The 22,580-nt window shown below is 46.6% G+C and overlaps 1 protein-coding gene across 1 annotated transcript; it reads right to left on the reverse strand.

Moving 5' to 3' along the window:
* Nucleotides 1–2,469: 2,469 nt before the first annotated feature.
* cep131 (centrosomal protein 131) lies at nucleotides 2,470–22,578 on the reverse strand. The gene is made up of 29 exons (XM_061095037.1): nucleotides 22,465–22,578; nucleotides 19,364–19,560; nucleotides 18,314–18,480; nucleotides 16,680–16,791; nucleotides 16,112–16,239; nucleotides 15,586–15,690; nucleotides 15,259–15,438; nucleotides 15,069–15,180; nucleotides 14,862–14,978; nucleotides 14,321–14,516; nucleotides 14,099–14,193; nucleotides 13,888–14,016; nucleotides 13,583–13,754; nucleotides 13,377–13,471; nucleotides 13,082–13,279; nucleotides 11,948–12,139; nucleotides 11,681–11,821; nucleotides 11,433–11,558; nucleotides 11,238–11,354; nucleotides 10,247–10,349; nucleotides 8,306–8,507; nucleotides 7,643–7,750; nucleotides 7,045–7,162; nucleotides 6,874–6,948; nucleotides 5,589–5,731; nucleotides 5,305–5,482; nucleotides 5,019–5,215; nucleotides 2,932–2,992; nucleotides 2,470–2,845 (listed from the first exon to the last, which is right to left on the reverse strand). Exons 2-29 carry the CDS (start codon nucleotides 19,547–19,549, stop codon nucleotides 2,774–2,776), a joined length of 3,825 nt encoding a protein of 1,274 aa, XP_060951020.1. The 5' UTR covers nucleotides 19,550–19,560; nucleotides 22,465–22,578; the 3' UTR covers nucleotides 2,470–2,773.
* Between the last annotated feature and the right edge of the window lie 2 nt (nucleotides 22,579–22,580).

A 22,580-nucleotide genomic window follows, 5' to 3' on the forward strand; every position in this document is an offset into this window, starting at 1 on the left:
GAGCAGCTCTCATCTTTCAGGCGTTTGTCCAGTTCAGGTGTTTCTGCCGGGAGGGCGGAGCCAACAGGAGCTTCAGCCAATGAGAAGAAGCTGAATCAGCTCAAACATCTCGTTCAACACCTCATGAGAACATGTTCATCCTAAAAGGGACGAGTGTAAAACCACAGGGAGAGGATGGAGTGATGCTGAGTCACTGACGAGTGCTGGAGGATTCTTTTGGAAATAAAAATGCTCACAGGAAAATGAAGCGGAAATAAATAGAAATATGAGAATAAATATATATTGTGCTAGCAGGTGTTAGCTAAAGGCTTTTAGAGTCACATCAGAACCAGGTCTCTCACCTCAGGAACAGGCTTCACTTCCAGGGTGAGAGGTTCTCTGGTTTCAGCCCTCACTCCCTCACTCTCTCACTCTCTCACTCTCTCACTCTCTCACTCTCTCACTCTCTCACTCTCACTCTCTCACTCTCTCACTCTCTCACTCTCTCACTCCTTCACTCACTCACTCCAGCTACGGACCTTTAGGAAGTGAAATCTTATCCACAAAGACTTTGTGTGTCTGTGAGAGGAGCGTCACACATCTCAATTCAGTGTCCAGGTGAGGAAACAGGAAGGAGCTCCTGAGGATCACAGCTTCTCTCTACATGTGTGTGTCTCTACATGTGTGTGTCTCTACATGTGTGTGTCTCTACATGTGTGTGTCTCTACATGTGTGTGTCTCTACATGTGTGTGTCTCTCCGTGTTGAGTGGGATGTGTTCTGTCGCAGGCTGCTGAAGACTCACAAGGCGGCGCAGGTTCCTCACGCTTAGACTACTGCTCCCATAGATATATATAAAGACTAGATGTCTGGTTCGACGGAGCCGGACGTCCGCACCTGGCGGCCATCTTGCTAGGGGGCAGCTCGCTCACCCATAACATTGTGTTGTAGTGGTACTTACTCTTTAAATAACCATAACTTGCTCGATTTTCAACCGATTTTTAAACGGACTGGTATGTTAAAAATTATTGAATTTTTTAGAAAATAACATAATTATTCATAAGTATGCAGTTTCATATCTACATCTCTGACGTTTATAACAAACCAAACCGTTTAAAAGCAAGTTATGGTTATGTACCACTACCAACACAAGGTTATGGGTGAGCGAGCTGCCTGTAGCAAGATGTCCGCCATGTGCGGACGTTCGTCTCCGTTGACCGGCAACGCAGACGAGACATCTAGTCTTTATATATATCTATGAGTGCACCCCCCTCCTGGCAGGTGGACCTGCTGCTGCTCATCCAGAAACCAGCAGCTCCACTGGTCTTCAACCTAAATTCACTCACGCTCCTCCGCTCCCTTCACTGGTTCTGTGAACAGATCGGGTCCGGTCTACGTCCAGGACCTGAACGGATCGGGTCCGGTCTACGTCCAGGACCTGAACGGATCGGGTCCGGTCTACATCCAGGACCTGAACGGATCGGGTCCGGTCTACATCCAGGACCTGAACGGATCGGGTCCGGTCTACATCCAGGACCTGGTCACACGCTCCCTCACTGCTCAACACTCAAAGAAATCACGACTGTTTACACATCTTCCGCCGCATATTAAAAACAAACGTCTTCCGACTATAACTTGAATAAAAGTTAATCATTAAGTAAGTTTATAATTAATTAAGAAGCTCTTACATGTCACTTAGCACTTTGTAGTTTTGCTTTTTGGAAGAAATGGTTCTTTCTTGATTCTTGTTGTTCTGGGTTCATTCCCTCATGGTTGATGCTCATCAGCTTGTAATAATAATAATTTAATGTAATGTAAAGTAGTAATGTAATGTAATGCTTCTGACAAAGCTCTGGTCACATGCCTGGTGCCCCCCCGGACCCTCTTACCCCCCCGCTCTGTCCCAGCTCTGCTTTCCTGATCCTATAAACATTTTCTATTCACATTCCTTCTTCCTCCTCTCCTCCTCTCCTTCTCTTTCTTTCTTTCTAACATTCAGAAACTTTCTACGCCACTCTGTAATCATCTGCCTCCGACCTCAGGCACGCCATCACATTCCTCTTCACTCGTTTGCCCTTCAAGGCTCCTCCCACACATCCCATCGCTCTCTCTAGCCCCTCCCACCAGCGCTCCACTCTCCGCCTGCTGTTGACCTCCGACCTCCGAGTCACATCTAAACTTTGGTTGAAGACATAAAGAACCTGGAGCTGGTCACAGGGCTGTAGAGGGGGGGGGGGTTATGGATCCTGTAATTAGCACTTGTCTCCAGGTTGGTTGGGGGGGGGGGGTTGGGGGCACTGGGACAGAACACATGACTCAGCACATTAAGGGCAGGCCTGGGCTGGATTCAGGAACATCTGGAACTGTTCTCCGTGGCAGCTCTGTGGGGAACATGGAGGCGTTCCTGCCCCCCCAACCGCAGCCAGGGGGGTGGGTGGGGGTGGGTGGGGGGGGAGTTCAGTCAGTAAGAGAAAGCAGCAGTCCTCCTCGGTACAGGGAAGAAGAAGAAGAAGAAGAGCGAGGAGTCAATCCCTCTGTCTGGTTCCACCTGGGCTGTGGAATTTGAATCAGGGAAAATCTAACACAAAACATTCCTTCATGTCTGACAGGGGGGGGGGGCAGAGCACTCCACCGTTTGTTGTGTAGTTTGCATATGAGGAAGGACAAGGTTCAGTCACTTGTTCAACCCTCTGCAGCTACACAGGTTCAGTCCTGCAGCGAAAACTAAACAGCATCAGACGACACAGCGGAGGGGGGACGACCACCGGGGGGGAAGAGCCGGGTCCTCCCGTCAGTCACTTCTCCTGCAGCTGCTTCCTCTGCTGTTCCCACAGGGCCTCCAGGTGATCCGCCCTCTTCACAGCAGCCTGTCAGAGGAAGAGGGGGGGGGGGTATTTATAGACGCTGTGTTTTCCTATCAGAGACATTGTGACTTCAGAGCTCCGCCTCTCACCTCGTGCTGCCTCCGAAGGTTACTGACCGTCTCCTCCTTCCTCAAGATGGCCGCCTTCACGCTGGAAAAGCACGAGAAGAAGAAGAGGCGTTAATTATGTGACCGGTTTCAGACATGACCTGAAGAAGAGAAATCCCTTATTTCACATGCTCCTCCTCCTCCTCCTATTCCTCCTTTTGGCCACAAGCTTGAATTATTAATTACAATTAATTATTAATTTCAATTAATTATTAATTTCAATTAATTATTGTAATAAATAAAAACAAAGTTAAACATTTCATTTGGATTCTTGTTAGTTTTTGTCTTTATTTGCAACAACCTGTTGGGATTTCCAACTTTTAACTATAGGTGGTGTCTGACTGAACTTTTAACAATAAAGATAGGAGCAGTTTGAGTCAGGAATAATACCGTATACAAATCATTATTTTAATCCTTTCTCTTAAATCTATTTAATATTTGGAATTTGCGATATATGTGAGTCACAACGATGGTCAGTCTCACAGCTGTCCTGATAGGAGAGTCTAGAGAGTTTGTTATGGCTCACATGCTGCAGCAGAGATGGCTGGAGCAAGACATTTTCTACTCAAGGCTAAATTAGGAGACAACATCAGACTGGCTGGATAGAGTTGCCTAGCAACCGGCAGAGAAGCGTAGGAGCATGACGGAGAGCTGCTGCTATGTCACTTCCTGGATTCGGTGAAAAGAGGCGTGGGACTGCGGCTGGACCAATAAGGGAGATCCAAAGTGATTTGCGTTGACACACCTCCAAATATTTCATAACCAATCACATCAAATCTACTGTTATAATTATACCAAACCCCAGCTGTTCGGGGCCATTTTCAACTTCCTACTGCTAACTTAATTAGCATAGGCTGTGATAATTGTCCATAGCTATGAATAACTCGGATCGGCTCCTCTCATATTTTAGGATAAATGAACACGCCTGACAAACCCTGGATCTGTATAAATACCACTGTAAAATTACTCCCGGAATTTTATTTTATTATATTTAATTATATTTATTTACTTCAACCTTACTGTATCATACTGTTTAATATTTATCGCAATATACATTGTTTGTTTTGTAATGTGTATTCTGTGCGAGCACACAGAGTCAAATTCCTTGTTTGTGTAAACTTACTTGGCCAATAAAACCTGATTCTGATTCTGATTAGAGCCACATTTAATTCCGTGTAGATATAAATCAGGTCATTTTCACGATTCCTCCAAAGCTCCATTCAACTCACTCTCTTAGAAAGTGGCAGCGAGCGGAGAGCTTGAGTTTCCACCTTTTGTTCCTGTTCAACTGTGTCTTTAAATCAGGTGCCAACATTCCTGTTCACACCTCAGACAGAAGCCTGTGAAGAGCCAGTTGACCGACATCACTTCTGAAAAGTGTGGAGACGAACACCGACGTGCTTCCTGAAGGCCGATTTAAAGTCGGCCTTTTACGCACGCAAGACACGCAACACGCCCCTCTTGCGGCTTGCGTGCGTCCGCCAATTTTTCTGACTATACGACAAAGCGACGCGAGCCTCACGCAGTGGCAAGGCTTGTGATTGGTCTGCTTACTACATCCCGTCCGGAGTCGCATTTCCGGTTTCATGCCCGGAAACTGCGGAAACCACGGAAGATTTAGAAGAACGAATATGGACCAAAACAGAAGAGCACTAGGCAGAAAAGATCCAAAACTATAAACACTAGTATAACCCGTCACTGACCGGAGGATTTGTCCGCCAGAAATAGGCTCTGAGGAGCCGCCGTGGCGATGTAAATAAACGTGTGCCACACACGAAGAAGAGCCGACTTCAACAAAAAACATTACTCCGCCTAGTGGTCTGGCGGTGAATTGCGTTGCAACACGCGCAACCGTGGGGGAACTCTAAACCAAAACGAGTCCGTAGAAGCTGCGTGCGTGCGTGCGTAAAAACCGACTATAATTCGGCCTCAAGTTCCTCTTTTCCTTCTCACACAGAAGACTTCAGATTCTCTGCTGAGTCTGATTCACTGATTACTCTGTTTAGCTGGTTTAAAACTTTAAATAAACCCTATTCATAAAGTCATGATCTTCTCGCCCTGCAGCTTACCGTTGATGGACTTCAGCCAGCTCCTCCTCCTTCTCCCTGGTCACCCTCTCCACCTCCACCCGCTGCCTGGCCCTGACCTCTGACACCTCCACTTTCATCCGGCGGTTCTCCTCCTCCGTCTGCACCAGCCTGTCAGCGAACTCCTGCCTGATCACCTCGGCCAGGCGGCTGCGCTCGTCCGACAGCTTGTCCCTGGTCTGCAGAGACGAGTCACATGAATTCCAAGTCTCAATCTGTTTTGTAGTGAAATGTTTCCATTTAAAAATGACAGGGATTCTCTCTTTACCTGTGTGATGTCCTCCATCTCCTGTTCTCTCTGTCGGAGCATGGCCTGCAGTCGGATCAGCTCTCCCTCCGTGTCCGCCTGCTGCCTCCTCAGCTCTTGTTGTTTCTCCACAGCCGTCCTCTCCGAGCGCTGCAGCTCCCTGACCTCAGACTCGTATTTCTCGCCCAATCGCTTCACCCTGAGAACAGAGCAACGAGCCGTTATTCACACACAGCCAGGACTTGCAAACAGAAAAAGAAGCACGTTGACCGAGGACGTGGAAAGTTGTCTTTGAAGCCACTCACCTGTTGTCGGCTGCCCTCTCACACTCCTCCTTGTCCTTGCTCGTCTCGTCCTCCAGCGTGCAGATGGCCAGTTCGATCTCTTTGTCGCGCTCTCGTCGCAGCGCGTCTTTGAGCTCGCGCTCACGGCTCAGAAGCCACGCCTCCTATAGACACACAAATACACATGACGGCGGTTCTGAAGGACGATTTAATTCTTTACTTATCAACCAACATCTGTGAGTAGAAGTTACTCGGTTCTTCCTCAGCGGATCTGATCTACACTGTTGAGAATTTCAAACTTTTAACTATAGTCTGAGCTGATTGAACTTAACCAAATAAAGATAGGAGTAGTTTTAGTTAGATATAAGGCCTTGGTACAAATTATTTAATAATTACCTTTTCCTTCCTAGGGTTTAATCTACAAATTAAGAATGAACGTTAACTTGATCTCATTTCTAACTTCTGTATTAAAGCATAATTTCATTAGATTCATTAAACTCACATAGAGTTCCAGAAGCTGTCTGATAAAGTCGTGGAGGTCAGACAGAGTGACGTTGTTGACTTAATTCTGTTTCATTGCTTTGGTTTCGAGGATCCGAATGTTTACACAGTCAGGTTTGTTTTGATATCGCTGAAACATAATAATCTTTTCTCCAATTGTAAACACCTTTGGCCGACATTGCATCTGTGGTTCAAGGACCTTTCTTGAAGTAAACAGGTTGCCTAGCAACTATAGTGTCATTGGGAGTGTCTCCCTGTTCTACTTCCGTATTCCAAATGCCAGGAGGATGGATTACGCGTGCGCACTTCCGAGGAGGAGGAACGAAGATCTACTGTATAAAATGGACAGACCCCGGATGTTCGAGGCGCTCTGATACAACTAATGTACTGGAAGCCCATTGCTTTTGCTGGAACTTGTTCATTGTCTCCTAAATAAATTCTTAATTGACTAAACTGAGTTTGGCTCATATCTCTTAAAGGATAAAAGATCACGCTTTAACAACCCCATCACAGTTTCCTCTAATAAAAAAATTGAGAGTTGCATGACACTAGTCGCTCTCACTCCACAAAGCTGGAAATGTACCGGAATCCCAACATGAAATGGAAAAAGAAAAATTTTGGCCAATTTCTGCCAATTTGACACAAGAATGAATAATCCAGCCAGATGCCTCCAGGGCCCAATGAGAGCACCAGGTCACATCTACAGGCTGTGACTCACGGGACTGTGAACACGAGAGGAGCTACTGAGTTCCATCAGAGAAGCTTTGGACAGGCGGCACCGACTCATAACAGTGCATCAACAAACCTCTTTTTTCTTGTAGTTTCCTTCCCAGGTTTGCCTGTCGATGCCCAGTCGTTCTTGTAATGCCTTCATCTCCACCTGTTCACACACACACACACACACACTCTGTGAATGTGCTGCAGACATGACAACTGCCTGAAGTTCACGTTCCTCTGCACCGTCCACACTCCTCACCTGGTGCCTCCTCTCCTGCTCCTGTCTGGTTTTCTCCAGCTCTTCTCTGAGCACTCGTGCAGCCAGAGAACTGTTCTCCTCCAGCTGCCGCTTCAGATCCTCCAGCTCCGCTCGCTGCCTGCGAGACAAAGACAAGAGCCAAGAGCATTGAGAACCACAACACTTATCATAACATAACTGTAACTCCGCTGTAAAATACAGCCGATTCACTCAGGACTCTTTGGAACATGAAAACATTCCAGGATATATATTTACTAAGTTTTGCAGAATGAGACAGGCAGTCACAATCATCAAGTTTCACAGGGAAACATATTATTAAACACTTAATTTATATATCTGAATATACACATAAAACGTATATATTCCAATGTTTTACCTTTGGTTAACACTGGCTCATGCTGATTTATTTACTTTAACATTTTTAAAGTGTTTCTTATATTTCCTGCAGGATTGCAGAAGAGACATATTTTCAAAATTTAAAAAGATCAGTTCTGAGCAGAATTCACAATGAACCAGTTTCTGTGAGATCTTGTTTGCTTTGTTTCTTCAGGTTCCCGTGACAGAGAGAGGGAGAGGGACGGATGACCTTTGACCTCACCGAGCAGACAGCTGGGCCAGCCTCTCCTTCTCGTCGGACACCTCCTTGGAGAGACGCCTCCTCTGCTGCTGGAGGGAGAGCTCCTCCTCCTGAAGCTGCTTCTCATACCTGACACAAACAAGCATCATCAGTACACACAGGTGGATCACACAAACAAGCATCATCAGTACACACAGGTGGATCACACAAACAAGCATCATCAGTACACACAGGTGGATCACACAAACAAGCATCATCAGTACACACAGGTGGATCACACAAACAAGCATCATCAGTACACACAGGTGGATCACACAAACAAGCATCATCAGTACACATGGGTGGATCACACAAACAAGGGACTCATTATCGAATACCCGCTAATAGCCTTCCATGTGCTGGACTCACTAACTCTGCTGTGTCTCTCCTCATGTAACCTGAAATGAAAAGCCTCTCTCGGCCTCTGGTTGTTTCTCAGTCTCTCTCTCTTTCCTGTTTGCGTTGCTTGATGAAGATGTTGAATCAACAGAAGAGTGAAGGCCATGTCACTCAGGTCTGAAAACATTAAGCTCAACAAAGGCTGCTTTGTCGACAGTGTTTTCATATGGAACATTTTAATTATATGACGCAAACATGGATAGGCAGAGGAGGCCAGTGTGAGTGACAATGAGGTGCCATGCCCACCTCTGCCTGGTGAGCTCCCTCTCTCTCTGACACTGCTCCTCCTTCTCCTTCTCCAGCTGCTGGCGGAGCTCTTCACACTGGCGGAGGACGCGCTGGGCCACCTGGTCGTCCGCCTGCAGCAGCTCCGTCTCGTGGAGCGTCCGCAGCTTCTTCAGCTCCTGTTTGTGTTTGGAGATCAGCTTCTGGATCTCCGGCTCCAGACCTGGGAGCAGAGGAGCAGAGAGGAGACGTGTTTTTGATCTATTTGTATTTTCACGAGTCAGATTCCTGTACGGCAGTTTACATTTTTTGGTCCATATTGGTGAGAACGAGAGTAGATGACTCAGTGAAGAAATACAAACATTTCTGACGTGTCTTCCTGCAATATTTGGTATGGTGTCCCCTGCGTTCCCCATTACTCTGCATCACATGATCACACTTCATATGAACCATTACATTGTGGCTCGGACAACTTTACATGTCAGAAAACCAACACACTATAATTAAACCATCTAAAAAAAATGGCGTACGTATAAAGTCTGACCGTGGCAGTTTATCAGCTCTGCCAAGAAACTAAACATTTGAATCCTCAACCTCTCTCTGTGAAGGTCGTGTCAGAGGTCGTGTTTTCAGTAAAGAAATGAAAATAATTCTTTATCTCCAGAGCTGTGACTGTACAATCACATCATCAGCACTTTATGGAAACTGACAGGGACATTTGATGGAATCAGCTCATCACAGTAACAATAAGCACATTGAGATTCAGGGAGTTGCTTTGAGAAGAACAAGAACAAAGTCTCAGTAGAGAAACATATGTGACGTGTATATACAGAGTTCAAATTAACTACACTTTCATACAAGTAATGAACGTGGTGCAGCTCTCATCTTCTAGGCTTTAAGAGTCCCATCAGAACCAGGTCTCTCACATCGTGCTGCACCTCAGGAACAGGCTTCACTTCCAGGGTGAGAGGTTCTCTGGTTTCAGCACTCACTCACTCGCTCACTCACTCGCTCGCTCACTCACTCCAGCTACGGACCTTTAGGAAGTGAAATCTTATCCACAAAGACTTTGTGTGTCTGTGAGAGGAGCGTCACACATCTCCATTCAGTGTCCAGGTGAGGGAACAGGAAGGAGCTCCTGAGGATCACAGCTTCTCTCTACATGTGTGTGTCTCTACATGTGTGTGTGTCTACATGTGTGTGTCTCTACATGTGTGTGACTCTCCGTGTTGAGTTGGATGTGTTTTGTCACCGGCCTCTGGATCTGACCGGCCTCGACCCATCTGGCTTCTGACACAGCTCTGGTCACATGCCTGGTGCCCCCCCGGACCCTCCTACCACCCGCTCTGTCCCAGCTCTGCTTTCCTAATCCTATAAACATTTTCTATTTCACATTCCTTCTTCCCTCCTCTCCTTCTCTGTCTTTCTAACATTCAGAAACTTTCTACGCCACTCTGTAATCATCTGCCTCCGACCTCAGGCACGCCATAACATTCCTCTTCACTCGTTTGACCTTCAAAGCTCCTCCTACACATCCCATCGCTCTTTCTAGCCCCTCCCACCAGCGCTCCACTCTCCGCCTGCTGTTGCTTCTTAACCTCCGACCTCCTAGTCACGTCTAAACTTTGGTTGAAGCCATAAACAACCTGGAGCTGGTCACAGGGCTGTAGAGAAATACAAACAGTTCTTTATCTCCAGAGCTGGGACTGTACAAACATGTCATCGGCGCTTCCTGACAACTGACTGGGACATTTGATGGTATCAGGTCATCCCAGTAACAATAAACCCAGTGTGTTTCAGGGAGTTACTTCCAGAAAACTGGTCGAGAATGAACAAACCAAAGGGACAAATGCATCACCACAATGAGGGGATAGAATTATGCTGAATCACTGACGTGTGTTGCAGGATTCTGTTGGGAAATAAAAGTTTCAATCCCAGATTTCCACTCGGAGGCTTCACTACCTTTCACAGTGATCTCTTTAATCTTCCTGGTTTTCTCGTCGATCCATTTCTCCCGTCGTATTTTCTCCGTGGCGCTCATTAGGTCCTTTAACTTCTTGATCTCCTGTAGAGGGATGAAGGGAGTGGGGGCGGAGAGTAAGTTATGGTGGTGACACAGTGAAGTGAAGTCATGAGAACAAATACACCAGCATTTATATCATTTAAAACAAGAGAGGTGGTTTGTAGAGATTAAATGTTTACATCCTAACACAGGCTACATCCACACTAACACAGCTGAAAATGTACACAGGTCGTGTGGTACGAACAGGAAGTAGTACATCTACTCTGCAGTTGGTTGCTAAATAACAGAAAATTCTAAGAACGAGGAACAATGATGGTGAAAGGTAAGAGCAGAGACTGGATGTTGTCCCAGATTCAGCTTTCACACCATAACAAATTCAAAAGGTAAGTTGAGTTTGTTAAAAGATCAAATCTCAAATTGAGAAACACCACAAAGGAAACAAGAGGAAGAGGAGAGTGGAGACAAGACGATTTACAGAATAAGATAAAACCCTGAAAGCTGTAAATCTAAACCTAGAGATGAGAAAAGACCGAGGGGACTCACATGCAGACACACTGTCCGAGAGATTTTGTGTGGGATAAATGAAATGAAGAAAGAAGTGGTAGAATGAGAGAGACGATCGAGTCAATGGATGAACGGGTTCGAGGAAAATAAAACAAAGTTACCTCGCACAAGGGACCCAGAATTTGCCAAACCTAAGGCCAAGAAAATACAGACAAACCGACGGGGACAGAGGAAGACAGCGAAGAAGAGGAAGAGAAAAACAGAGAATAGACAGTTAAACAAAAGGCAACACAGCAAGAAAGCAAGACACACACCAAGCAAAGCAGAGGCAGAGCGGCCGGAGCTGTTTGCAGTGGGAGATACAAAGAGGTGGATTCCTGCGTCTTCAGGGAAACATTAAATCACTGGTGTCATCCTCCAGCTCACCATTTCATGCTGCTCCTGCATCTGTGCGATCTGCTTGGTGTATTTCTGATCCACCAGCTTCAGCTCGCCCAGCACTCCCTCACAGCGCTCACTCAGGGACTTCTTATCGTTGATCAGCTGACGAGCAGATTGCAAACCACAGTCAGAGGAAGAAGAAGCCAGCGAGGAGACGTGTTGAGTTTCCACTGCACGTACCTGATCGATGAAAGTGAGGTGTCTCTGGATGGTGGACTCGTGTTGTTCCTTCTGGAGATGGAGGTTCCTGTTCAGCTCCTTCTCCGTCTCATTCACAAGTCTCAGCGTCAGCTCCCTCTGCTGGGCCTGACGCACACAACACAGAGACCATCAACAAACTTCCACTCGTGGTCACTTACAGGAAAATACCGGGATCAAGGATCACTCGCTCGGTTTAAATTCCCTGCGAGGTGTGTGCAGCTCCTCACCAGCGCCGCCTGCAGCATGTGCACGCTGCGTTTCTTCTCCTCCAGCTCCAGCTTGATTCTCATCATGGGGCTGGTGGCGTCGGAGCCGGGGGGGCCCGACGCCTGCTCGACCGCCACCAGCTCCTCCTCAGACAACACAGCCTGAGAACACACAGGTAGAGTCAGCACGTTTTTTAATGATGGGTTATTTTAATTTATAAATGGCAAATAGATGTTCCTGGGATGGGGACACACTGATACACAACAGGAATGAAGAGTGGCCCGGACCTCTCTGTGTGATCCTGAGGTGACCGAGCGAGGTCTCTCCTGTTCAGACTTCTCCATCTCGTCCAGGAAGCTCATGATGCTCTGCAGCTTGGCCTCAGAGAGCAGGGCGCCCCCGTCTGGCAGAGCCGGGTGGTGACTCAGCTGCCTGTGGCGCTCCAGGTTGTCGGTGGTCAGAGAGATGGAGTCTCCGTCCTTTAGATGAGAGACAGGAAGAGTGCAGGTTTGTTTATTGCTGATTTATTCGGCGATGAAAACCCGCAGACTGAAGACAAGCTCCTCATACCTAGGGTTGCAAAATTCCGGGAATATTCAAAGTGGGAAACTTTCCATGGGAATTAACGGGAATATACGGGAATTAACGGGAATTAACTGGAAATGTTGTGGGTAACTTATACTAACTGTATTTACCTTGTCATATACAGACATAAATATAAACATTTTGTTTTGTCATAGGCTGATTTGAGCCCTGAGGAAACTTTGGGCACTTGACTATATGCTTCTGCATCGTTGTGTCATTCTTAACATAGGTCTTTGCACAGTATTTGCACATGTACACAGCCTTTCCTTCTACATTGGATGGGGTGAAATGTCTCCACACATGAGAGAGTGCACGTGGCATTGTTCTGTAGAATAAGATGAGAAAAAAGTTTGTAAAAAACACTAATGCAATGCCAGAGATATAAATAGTTAGCCAAACAATTGGAATCGTCTGTAAACATATTTTACAATTGATGGATAAATTAATGGAAATAGGCTAGATGAACAGATGAACAATCCTCAATCAGCATGCTAATATATTTTCCCAGTAATATCATGGAAACTTACCTGACTAGTCCTGCACTCTACAGCAGGCCTCAGTAGCCCTGCTGTAGAGTGAAGCATGCTGGGAGTTATCTGTGCATGTGATGGAAGAATGCACAGTGGAGGGTTGAAACTCAACGTTCCATACATCTTTAAAATAGAGTTTTGAATGATGTTTTTATTGCTCAGCGTTTAATTTGCGTATTTATTTTTTTTTTCCAAAATTCCCGAGCTAAACTTCCCATGGAAAGTTTCCGGAAAGTTTCCGGAAATTTACCGGAAACTTTCCACCCCTTTGCAACCCTACTCATCCCTAAGAACATTGAGACTGACCTCATCTATCCAGGCGTACTTCTCCTTGTGGTAGCTCTTGGGCTCGGACAGCCGCTCGGGCTCGGACAGCCGCTCGGGCTTGTCCTCCAGCAGCTTCAGAGTGTCCAGCAGCTCGTTGAGCGTGGTTTTAGACTGAGCTCTGCTGGACAAAGCTCCCTGACGCTGCTCCTCCACACTCACAGACCTCTGCAGAGCCTCCTGGAGTAAGGACATCACACATATAATTAAGACAGGACCAAATAGAAAAACTGATTTAATTACTGGTGAGTAACTTTGATCGTTTATAATAACGTACCTGGGAACACTGAGAACCTCTGCGATTGGAGAACGACGGGGAAATGGCTCTGAAGCTGAGCTCCGCTATGTCAGACCCAACATTCAAATTGGTGTCTATGGAAACATTTGACCAGAAGGTTTATTACAGGATTCTCTCACATCAGATTTTAGTAACCTCAACTGCACATGAAGATGTGTTTGGCGTTGAGCTCACGGCGTTCCGACCTGTGTTCTTGGTTTTGATGTCCGTTGGTGACATCGGGCTGATGTTGCTCGGAGAGGCGGGACTTCTGTTGGTCTGATTCCTTCGTCCGATCACACCGACCGGCTTCATGCTCTCCACCTCAGCCGCGTGATGCACCTCTGCCACTCGCTGGGTTCTTTTCTGTGGCAGCTCCTGCACCACACCACCAGAGGGAGACATTGCAACACATCACAAAAGTGTTGTGAACCAAACTCAGTGTGATGCGATTGATTTACTTTAGAAACAATCATTGAACCCTGACTTAGAGTTCACGGCAGGTACGTACATCAGCCGTGATCAGCGGCACGGCAGCGAGACGGGCCAGACGAGCTTTCTCTTTACGGACCAGTTTCCTGTCGTTCTCCTGGTTCTGCTGCTCCGGACAAATATCCTCCTCTGCCCTGTCCTCCTGCTCCTACAAGACAAAAGAGGATTTTAATATCAGGAGTGGGATGGAGTTTGTGATTGTGAAGCATTAGGATTAAAGAATTATTCACCTGGGAACACTGAGAACCTCTGGGATTGGACGGAGCAGGAGAAATGGCTCTGAAGCTCAGTTCACTTACGTCGGCCACAATGTTCAAATTGGAGTCTGTGGAAACATAACCATCAGGAGGCCCGTCAGAAACAACGGATTTTTATCAATTTAAAGATGAAATAAGATGATCGTGGATATTTAAACACAGGTGATAGTCCAAAGCTCCTAGAGAAGAACACACCTGTATTTTTGGCTTTGACCACAGTGGGCGACACGGGGCTGTTGTTGCTCGGCGAGGACGCTGGACTTTTAATGGGCAGAGAAATCTTGGGTGGTTTCTTCCTCCCAACCCCACTGGTCGGCCTCTGGTTCTCAAGCTCCGGCTCGGCCGCATGCTGCACCTCTGTGACCCGCTGGGACCGTTTCTGCTGCAGTTCCTGCACCACACCACCAGGGAGAGACAGGGGACAGTGTCATAGACCATAACGTGACGCCTGTGTGGGTTGTTTTCCTTTAATAACGTCCATTAAGTTCCACAAGTATTTGATTACCACTGGAGAATCAGCACTTGGACTAGAATCTTTTTTCTAACATGACAATTTCAGAGATGTTATCCAACCAAAAAGGGTCAAACAAAAACCGCATGAGCTGCATTATGGGAAGTGTGCGCCCTGCGGTTGTTGGGGCTCGACACAGACTGAGGATTTTAGCTGTGGTCGTCTCTAATGCATCAGTTTTGAAAACATGTCTTCTAACTTCTTCAGTAAATCAGAGGTGGGCACCTGGATGGCAGCGAGACGAGCCAGACGAGCTTTCTCCTCACGAATCCGTTTCCTGTCTTCGTCCCGTTTCTGCGGCTGCTCCAGGCGACTGTCCTCCTCCGTTCTCTCCTCCCACTCCTACCAGGAGACAAACAGGTGAGATAAACCCAGTTGAGACTGTGTGGAATGAAAGGTGAGCAGTGCAGCAGCCTGAGGACAGATGGATACCTTTCTTTTACCAGCAAGGATGCGTTTGAGCGCTGCCTGGTTTGTGTGTCGTCTCTTGGCTCTGTACCAGCGCTGGATGGTGACTGCTGCCTGGTTCACCTGCTGAATAAACCTTCAAATACACAGAGGACTGCTGTGAGTCACAGAACAACAGTGACAACTCATGAAGAACATCATTAACGGCTCCAACCTTTCAGCCTCCTCCTCAGTGACCTCCTTCCTCCGGAGCAGGACCGGGCTGCCGTGGAGCGCCGACACCGGAGATCTGTTGTTGGGGCTTAAAGATGCTGAGGAGAAATTCTTCTGGGACTTGGTGAGGGAGCCGTTCTCCAGTGACACTTCATCGTTTGCTGTGGCTTTCAGGATGTTACTGAGAGAGAAAGATAAATAACCAACTGATCTTAAACACAAGAACTTTCTCATGAATGCAGCTGCAGTTTACATTTGGCTTGGCCCTATCAATAAAAAATCTCTGAAACCACGACAGGCAACCGATTATACTGAGTGCACCACATACTTAAAGGACGGCTTCTGGTTGGAGCTCTTTGGCGTGAGCGGCTTCTCAGAATAGTTGTTGTGTAAGATGGTGGTGACAGAATTCCCCACCGCTCCCTTGTTGCTCCTGGGGAAAACAGAAAAGCACAATGACACCCTGCAGGAGACGATTCACAAACTCATGGAAGTCCCTCATGTGCGGGTATCAGTTTGAAGTATTGAGAACGGCCACGGCCATCTTTTCTCACCTCACCCCCCCCAGGGCCTTACAGTAACCCACACTGTACGTGCTGTGACACAAATTCTCATCATATTACAAAGTCAGCCCACACGGTTCTTTGACATAAATGTGAAAAAATGTGTGTGGGTGGATTCCTGAAGGCAGTATCAGCTGCTGTGATCCACAGGTATGAAACACGAGAGGCAGGAGTCCAGAATGCAGCAGTGCAGGTAGTGACTGTGCTGGTTTTGGACTCGTCCCTCTTCTACCTGGAATATTGTGAGCGTGCATGTGCGAGCACGGGGAATGTGTCAAAGACGCCGCCCACCTGTTGTTGGCGGTGAAGTTGGCGGCCAGAGCTATTCCAGGCGCTCTCTTCTTCTGGCTGATGGGCGAGTCCACGCTGCCGGTGCTGCGAGGACTCAGGTGCACAGGAAGAGCTCTGGGCTGGTCGTCCTTTGAGATGTGAAACGCAGAGTTAATACACAATGAGGCTTCAGGAGGTCGGCCGCTCCATTTTTAAAGCAAAAATACAAAATTTAAGCTGGTCGGAAAACTGCAGATTAGAATCAGAATCAGAATTCTTTTATATTCTAATATAAAAAACAACAATATATAAGAAATAAAATAAAATAAAATAAAATAAAATAAAATAAAATAAAATAAAATAAAATAAAATAAAATAAAATAAAATAAAATAAAATAAAATAAAATAAAATAAAATAAAATAAAATAAAATAAAATAAAATATATACATATATACAGTAACAGAGATTAACTGGTAATTGAATTAAAGAAATAAAATTGTCTGTTATCATCCTCGTACTTTATCCACCCCCTCTAATATGATAGCCAGCATATGTATAAATGACCAAATAAGAAATTGATTCAAATACCAGGACGTTCCACGTGGTTCCGTCCGGTGAGGCCCGGCTGAGGCTGGACAGTTTCCTGCGTCCGTCCACGCTGCTGTCGAACAGAGCCAGGTAGTCCTGGCTCTGTTCCTGACTGAGGAGCCAACAAGCCAATCACAGGTCAGGACCCGGTTATACTGAGCCACGCTGTTTACTAGTAAATCAAAATCATCACTGGTGGAAACAGAAATCTCAGAACCATTGATACAAGAGGAGGATGAAATCTGAAAAACTGTGGTATATATGTGGGCAAAGAAAATAAAGTCCAATGTGTCCTGATAAGTGGGGGAACAGCCTGTTCAGGGCTGAGTGTCACACAACAAGGGCTTAGCAGAGACACACAATCACACATCTCAACACAAAGCAGGGCGCTCCACTCGACGTGGTAAGTTGCAGCTTTTGTGATTAAATGTTGTAATGACAGCTGCAGAAACCGGTCTCATCCCCCCCCCCCCCAGGCACTGGAATCCACCACAGCAGCTGACTGGTCTGTGGGGGGGGGGGACTCTGCTGTGGATCCCATGTGAGTGCGTGCACACGTATGTTGATCTCCAGGGTCTGACACTCGTCTTTCAAACGGCACAGATGTAGGGTGACCTCCTGTCTGACCTCTGGTGCTGTCTGTGCTGCAGGGTGGGTGAGTGTGTGTGTGTGTGTGTGTGTGTGTGTGTGTGTGTGTGTGTGTGTGTGTGTGTGTCTGAGTATTCGGGGGGGGGGATCAAGCCAGCTGGCCCAATGTAAAGCAATCTGACAACACTATTCAGGCAGCACATTCCTCTACTTGTGCTTTGCAAGAGAGAGAGGAGCACGGGGAGGGGGGTGGGGGGTGGGGGGGGGCAGTAGTGAGGAGCACGGTGGTGAGTGACCCCCCCCCCCCAACGCCAGCCCTGGAGTCTCTGAGACTGTGGGACAGGGTGGGGGGGGAGGGCATTGGGGGTATTCAGAATGTCTTTAGATTTAAAGCCCCTGTGCATCCTGAGAGGCAGAGAGGGCGGGGGGGCGGGGGGCCGGGGGTGGGGGGGAGGTAATGGCGGCAGCTGCCGGACAATAGAACCAGAGCGTGCACACTTCTCCTTTCACTGGCTCCTGGTGGAGGGGGGGGTAACCTGACCCAGAGGTCCTGGGCCCTCCCCCTCGAACCTGGGACAAAGCAAGTGCCTGCACCCCCCACCCCCCCGACCCTAGCAACAGGCGCCCAGCTTCTCTTCCTCCAGCAGAAGCTGCCGCGCCACCACAGCTCTCATTGTGTGAGCCGCTGCCGCTCCGGCGCTGCCAGCTGTTCACCGCTCCCTGACGAGCAGCGGCCTGGGCCACAGGGTTTACAACAAAGATTCGTCGTGGAAACAGGAGCGCTGCCTCGGACGCTCCGACTCACATCATCTGAGATGCACACATTCTTTCCTGTCATTTCACAACAAACATGACCTTCATATTTCAGACACACGCATGCTGCTGTAGAGGTCGTCTGGGGAGCAGAGCTCGACCTCTGCAGAGCACCTGTATCAACGTCAGTGAGAATGAATGAGGAAAAAGGTTTGACCCAAAGAAATAAGAGGACATATGGATGGTCAGTACAACACGTGTGGTGAGCTGGTGACTGTGGGATGTGTTCCTACCTGAGACTGATGCTGGCCTGCTGGTTGACCTGCTGGTTGACCTGCTGGTTGACCTGCTGGTTGACCTGCTGGTTGACCTGCTGGTTGACCTGCTGGTTGACCTGCGTGGTGCTGTTGGAGCGCCGCAGGTTCTTGATGGAGCGGGAGCTACCGAAGCTGACATCACTCTGCGGATTTAAAAAAGCTTGTTGAAAGAATTTGACTCTTCATATCAGGAGGAAACTAAGACTGAGAAGACAGATGTCTCTCATTCCTGCATCTTGAAGGGATATCTGAACTAGGGTTGCAAAGGGGCGGAAAGTTTCCGGTAAATTTCCGGAAACTTTCCGGAAACTTTCCACGGGTATATTAAGCTTGGGAATTTGGGGAATTAAAAAAAAAAAAAAACTATGCAAATTAAACTGAGCAATAAAAACATCATTCAAAACTCTATTTTAAAGATGTATGGAACGTTGAGTTTCAACCCTCCACTGTGCATTCTTCCATCACATGCACAGATAACTCCCAGCATGCTTCACTCTACAGCAGGGCTACTGAGGCCTGCTGTAGAGTGCAGGACTAGTCAGGTAAGTTTCCATGATATTACTGTGAAAATATATTAGCATGCTGATTGAGGATTGTTCATCTGTTCATCTAGACTATTTCCATTCATTTATCCATCAATTGTAAAATATGTTTACAGACGATTCCAATTGTTCAGCTAACTATTTATATCTCTGGCATTGCATTAGTGTTTTTTTACAAACTTTGTTCTCATCTTATTCTACAGAACAATGCCGCGTGCACTCTCTCATGTGTGGAGACATTTCACCCCATCCAATGTAGAAGGAAAGGCTGTGTACATTTGTAAATACTGTTTAATCCCGTTAATTCCCATATATTCCCGTTAATTCCTGTTAATTCCCGTTAATTCCCGTTAATTCCCATGGAAAGTTTCCCACTTTGAATATTCCCGGAATTTTGCAACCCTAATCTCAACACTCGTAGACGATCCTCAGCTCCGCTCTGCTGCCGGAGCAGGAGCACACGTGTGGCAGAGCACCGACTCACCAGGGTGTTGCGTTTCCCTCGGCTGTCCCCGGCCACGGAGACCGACACGGAGCGAGAGAAACACTTCCCCGGCGACGCGCTGCTGGGTCTCTTGCACACTGAGAGCTGGGAGCCCGACAAGCTGAGGTCCAAAGCATCTCTGGAGACGCCTGTCGGGATGGAGGAGGGGCTGCGTGTCTTATGCATCCTTTGAAAACCTGCAGGAGAGGACAATGGGATGGAGGTCAGAGGAAATCAGGACTCAGAGGGTTCAACCACAGCAACACAGGGACTAACGGCCACTTTCATCTACAGCTTGTGTCCATTTTTTTCCCACAATACATGATCTAATTAAGAAAGATTGTGTCACAAAAGAATCACAAAGGATCCTCTTTACTTTTGTGTATTTATTTAATGAAAGTGTCTAGAGGCAGCTTGTGAACCCCTAGCTGGGAATCCCTGATGAAGCTTACTACAAGCAGTGGTGTATAAAGTACTTGAAAGCCATACTTGAGTAAAAGTACAGATATCTGACCTGAAAGTGACTTCGGTAAAAGTAAAAGTCACCCGTCAGAAAATGACTTGAGTAAAAGTCTTAAAGTAGCTCATATTAAAAGTACTTAAGTATCAAATGTATCTGGTGTTGAAATGTAGTTTAGTATCAAAAGTAAAAGTACAAGTACCAAAATTTAAAATGCAAAGTGCTTTTTATAGTAATCCTATACAGACACAAAACAATCCAACTGACTGAAAAATTATAACAACAATATGAATATAATGTATGTAATGTATAATTTTACAAATTTTGAACCCTAGATGAGAGAGAGTGAGAGAGAGAGAGAGAGAGAGAGAGAGAGAGAGAGAGAGAGAGAGAGAGAGAGAGAGAGAGAGCTGCGTCAACCTCCGCTGCTCAAGTAACGAGCCAGTTTGAGAATGTAAGAAGTAGAAAGTACACATATTTTTGTTCAAATGTAACGAGTAAAAGTAAAAAGTGGTCAGGAAAAGAAATACTCAAGTAAAGTACAGATATGTGACAAATCTACTTAAGTACAGTAACAAAGTATTTCTACTTCGTTACTTCCCACCACTGACTACAAGTGACCACAAGGCCTCGAAGGTTTTTCAGAAAGATCACACATTTGTCACTGTACAAATTCGTAGAAGATGCACTCGACAATTCTGACAGCGACCCGGCCTCATCCACGGGAGATGAAGAGATGAAGCAGCAGGAACCAAGTCTCGGTTTCAGAGGGAGAGGACAATACCTCACACACTCCCGTTGATGTGGTTGAAGATGCCGAACAGACATATCCACACCATGAAGAGGACTTATCTGATCACAATGATGTCATAAGCGATCCAGACTAGACCCCATCCTTTGATGAGTCCTTCGAAGGTTTGATCAAAGACCCTCCAGAAGTCAAGGAGATCAAAGTGTGGAGCGACGGTTGTGTTCATCAGAACCACAATGCATGTGTGTGTGTATTCTCTGAGCTTGCAAGGAAATACAGGAAACTACTCACAACATAGTAATACCTTGTTGCAGGTCGCACACAAAAGGAGTGTGACAGCATGCAGAGTACTACCAGTGGTGTATAAAGTACTTGAAAGGCATACTTGAGTAAAAGTACAGATATCTTACCTGAAAGTGACTTCAGTAAAAGTAGAAGTCTCCCGTCAGAAAATGACTTGAGTAAAAGTCTTAAAGTAGCTCATATTAAATGTACTTAAGTATCAAAAGTATATGGTGTTGACATTTAGTATCAAAAGTAAAAGTACAAGTACCAAAATTAAAAATGCTTTTTATCGTAGGTCTAAGACGTCATTTAAAAGTTGATATGATCGAACGTGATTGAACGTGTAATATCAAAGATTGGCGACTTCCTGTTGCGTTTTCCGTTACGTTACGCCAAAACGTCTTTATATATTTATATTATATTTCTCAAATAGTAATGCACTAGTGCGTAGAGCCCGTGTTGCGCTAACCTCCGCTGCTCAAGTAACAAGACAGTTTTGAGAATGTAAGAAGTAGAAAGTACCGAAATTGGTGTTCAAATGTAACGAGTAAAAGTAAAAAGTACTCAGGAAAATAAATACTCAAGTAAAGTACAGATATGTGAAAAATCTACTTAAGTACAGGAACGAAGTATTTGTACTTTGTTACTTGCACCACTGAGTACTACTGAACACACAACAGTTACAGAAAACTTCACCCGAGAGATTACGTCATCATACACCAGACTGTACAGAATCCATCACTTGGGCCATTAGTGTAAGAGGATGACAACAACAACACTGTTCCACTGAGTGTTGTGTACATTGTACAAATCTCTATTCTATGTGTAGCTACTTTGTGTTTACATTGTATTTTTCAGCTGGTTTAAAACCTTTTACTGAGTTTGTATTTGAATATTTCCTCTTTAAAGCTGTTACACAGTGTATTTGCACACAGGGAGGGACTAATAAAGGATCCAACATCTTATCTGACGTCACTTCCCTGTGCTTTACCAGCTGACTGGTAACCATGCGAGTCACTGGTGACGCTGGGTAACCTGGTTAGTGTTGCTAAGGGCAGTGAGGTAACTAAGCACATCTCTGTCGCTGTTGCTAAGGAGTAGAAACACAAACACAAGGTTCACAGCCCCTGGAAACAACCATCTACCACCACTGTTAGCCCTGTTAGCCCTGCTAGCCCTGTTAGCTCTGTTAGCCCTGTTAGCTCTGTTAGCTCTGTTAGCTCAGCTAGCCACAGGGGACGAGCCTGTGGATGACGACAGGTGAATTAGATCCCGTTACTTGCAGGAGAAGCAGTGGAAGCACACACAGCTGTGGTGAGCTAGGTTAGCATGCAGATGCTAGCTGGCTAGCTGTGCATCAGGGGAACGGTTCCGACCGGTTCCGACCACAGTCTATGGTTCCGACCCAGCAGCTGAATGTAAACAACAGGGACTTCACACGGATCTGCCCCGATGAGGGTTTGGATCCCTGCCTCGGCCCCTGGACTCCACTTGGGGGGGGGGGGGGGGGGGGGTCCAGGACTAACACTCAGCTCTTCAGATGAAACAAGTCCACGTTTGACCGATAATCAACACAAACAACACAACAGCTGATGAAGAACTCACTTCAGCATCGCGGGTCCGCTGCAGCTCGTCTCCTCCGGGAGGCTGAGACCCGGATCAGCTGGGTCAGGAGAACCAGATCAGCTGGGTCCGGAGAACCCGGATCAGCTGGGTCAGGA

Source organism: Limanda limanda, chromosome 21 (assembly GCF_963576545.1).
Source record: "Limanda limanda chromosome 21, fLimLim1.1, whole genome shotgun sequence".
NCBI classification, from domain to species: domain Eukaryota; kingdom Metazoa; phylum Chordata; class Actinopteri; order Pleuronectiformes; family Pleuronectidae; genus Limanda; species Limanda limanda.

Excerpts from the sequence above, each read along its gene's own strand:
- cep131 (XM_061095037.1), bottom strand. The coding sequence starts at position 19,549 with ATGCATAAGACACGCAGCCCCTCCTCCATCCCGACAGGCGTCTCCAGA. Across the intron at positions 16,792-18,313 it reads CAGGCCAGCATCAGTCTCAG|TCAGGAACAGAGCCAGGACT; the intron begins GTAGGAACACAT and ends TTGGCTCCTCAG. Across the intron at positions 5,483-5,588 it reads GAGAGGGCAGCCGACAACAG|GGTGAAGCGATTGGGCGAGA; the intron begins GTGAGTGGCTTC and ends CTCTGTTCTCAG.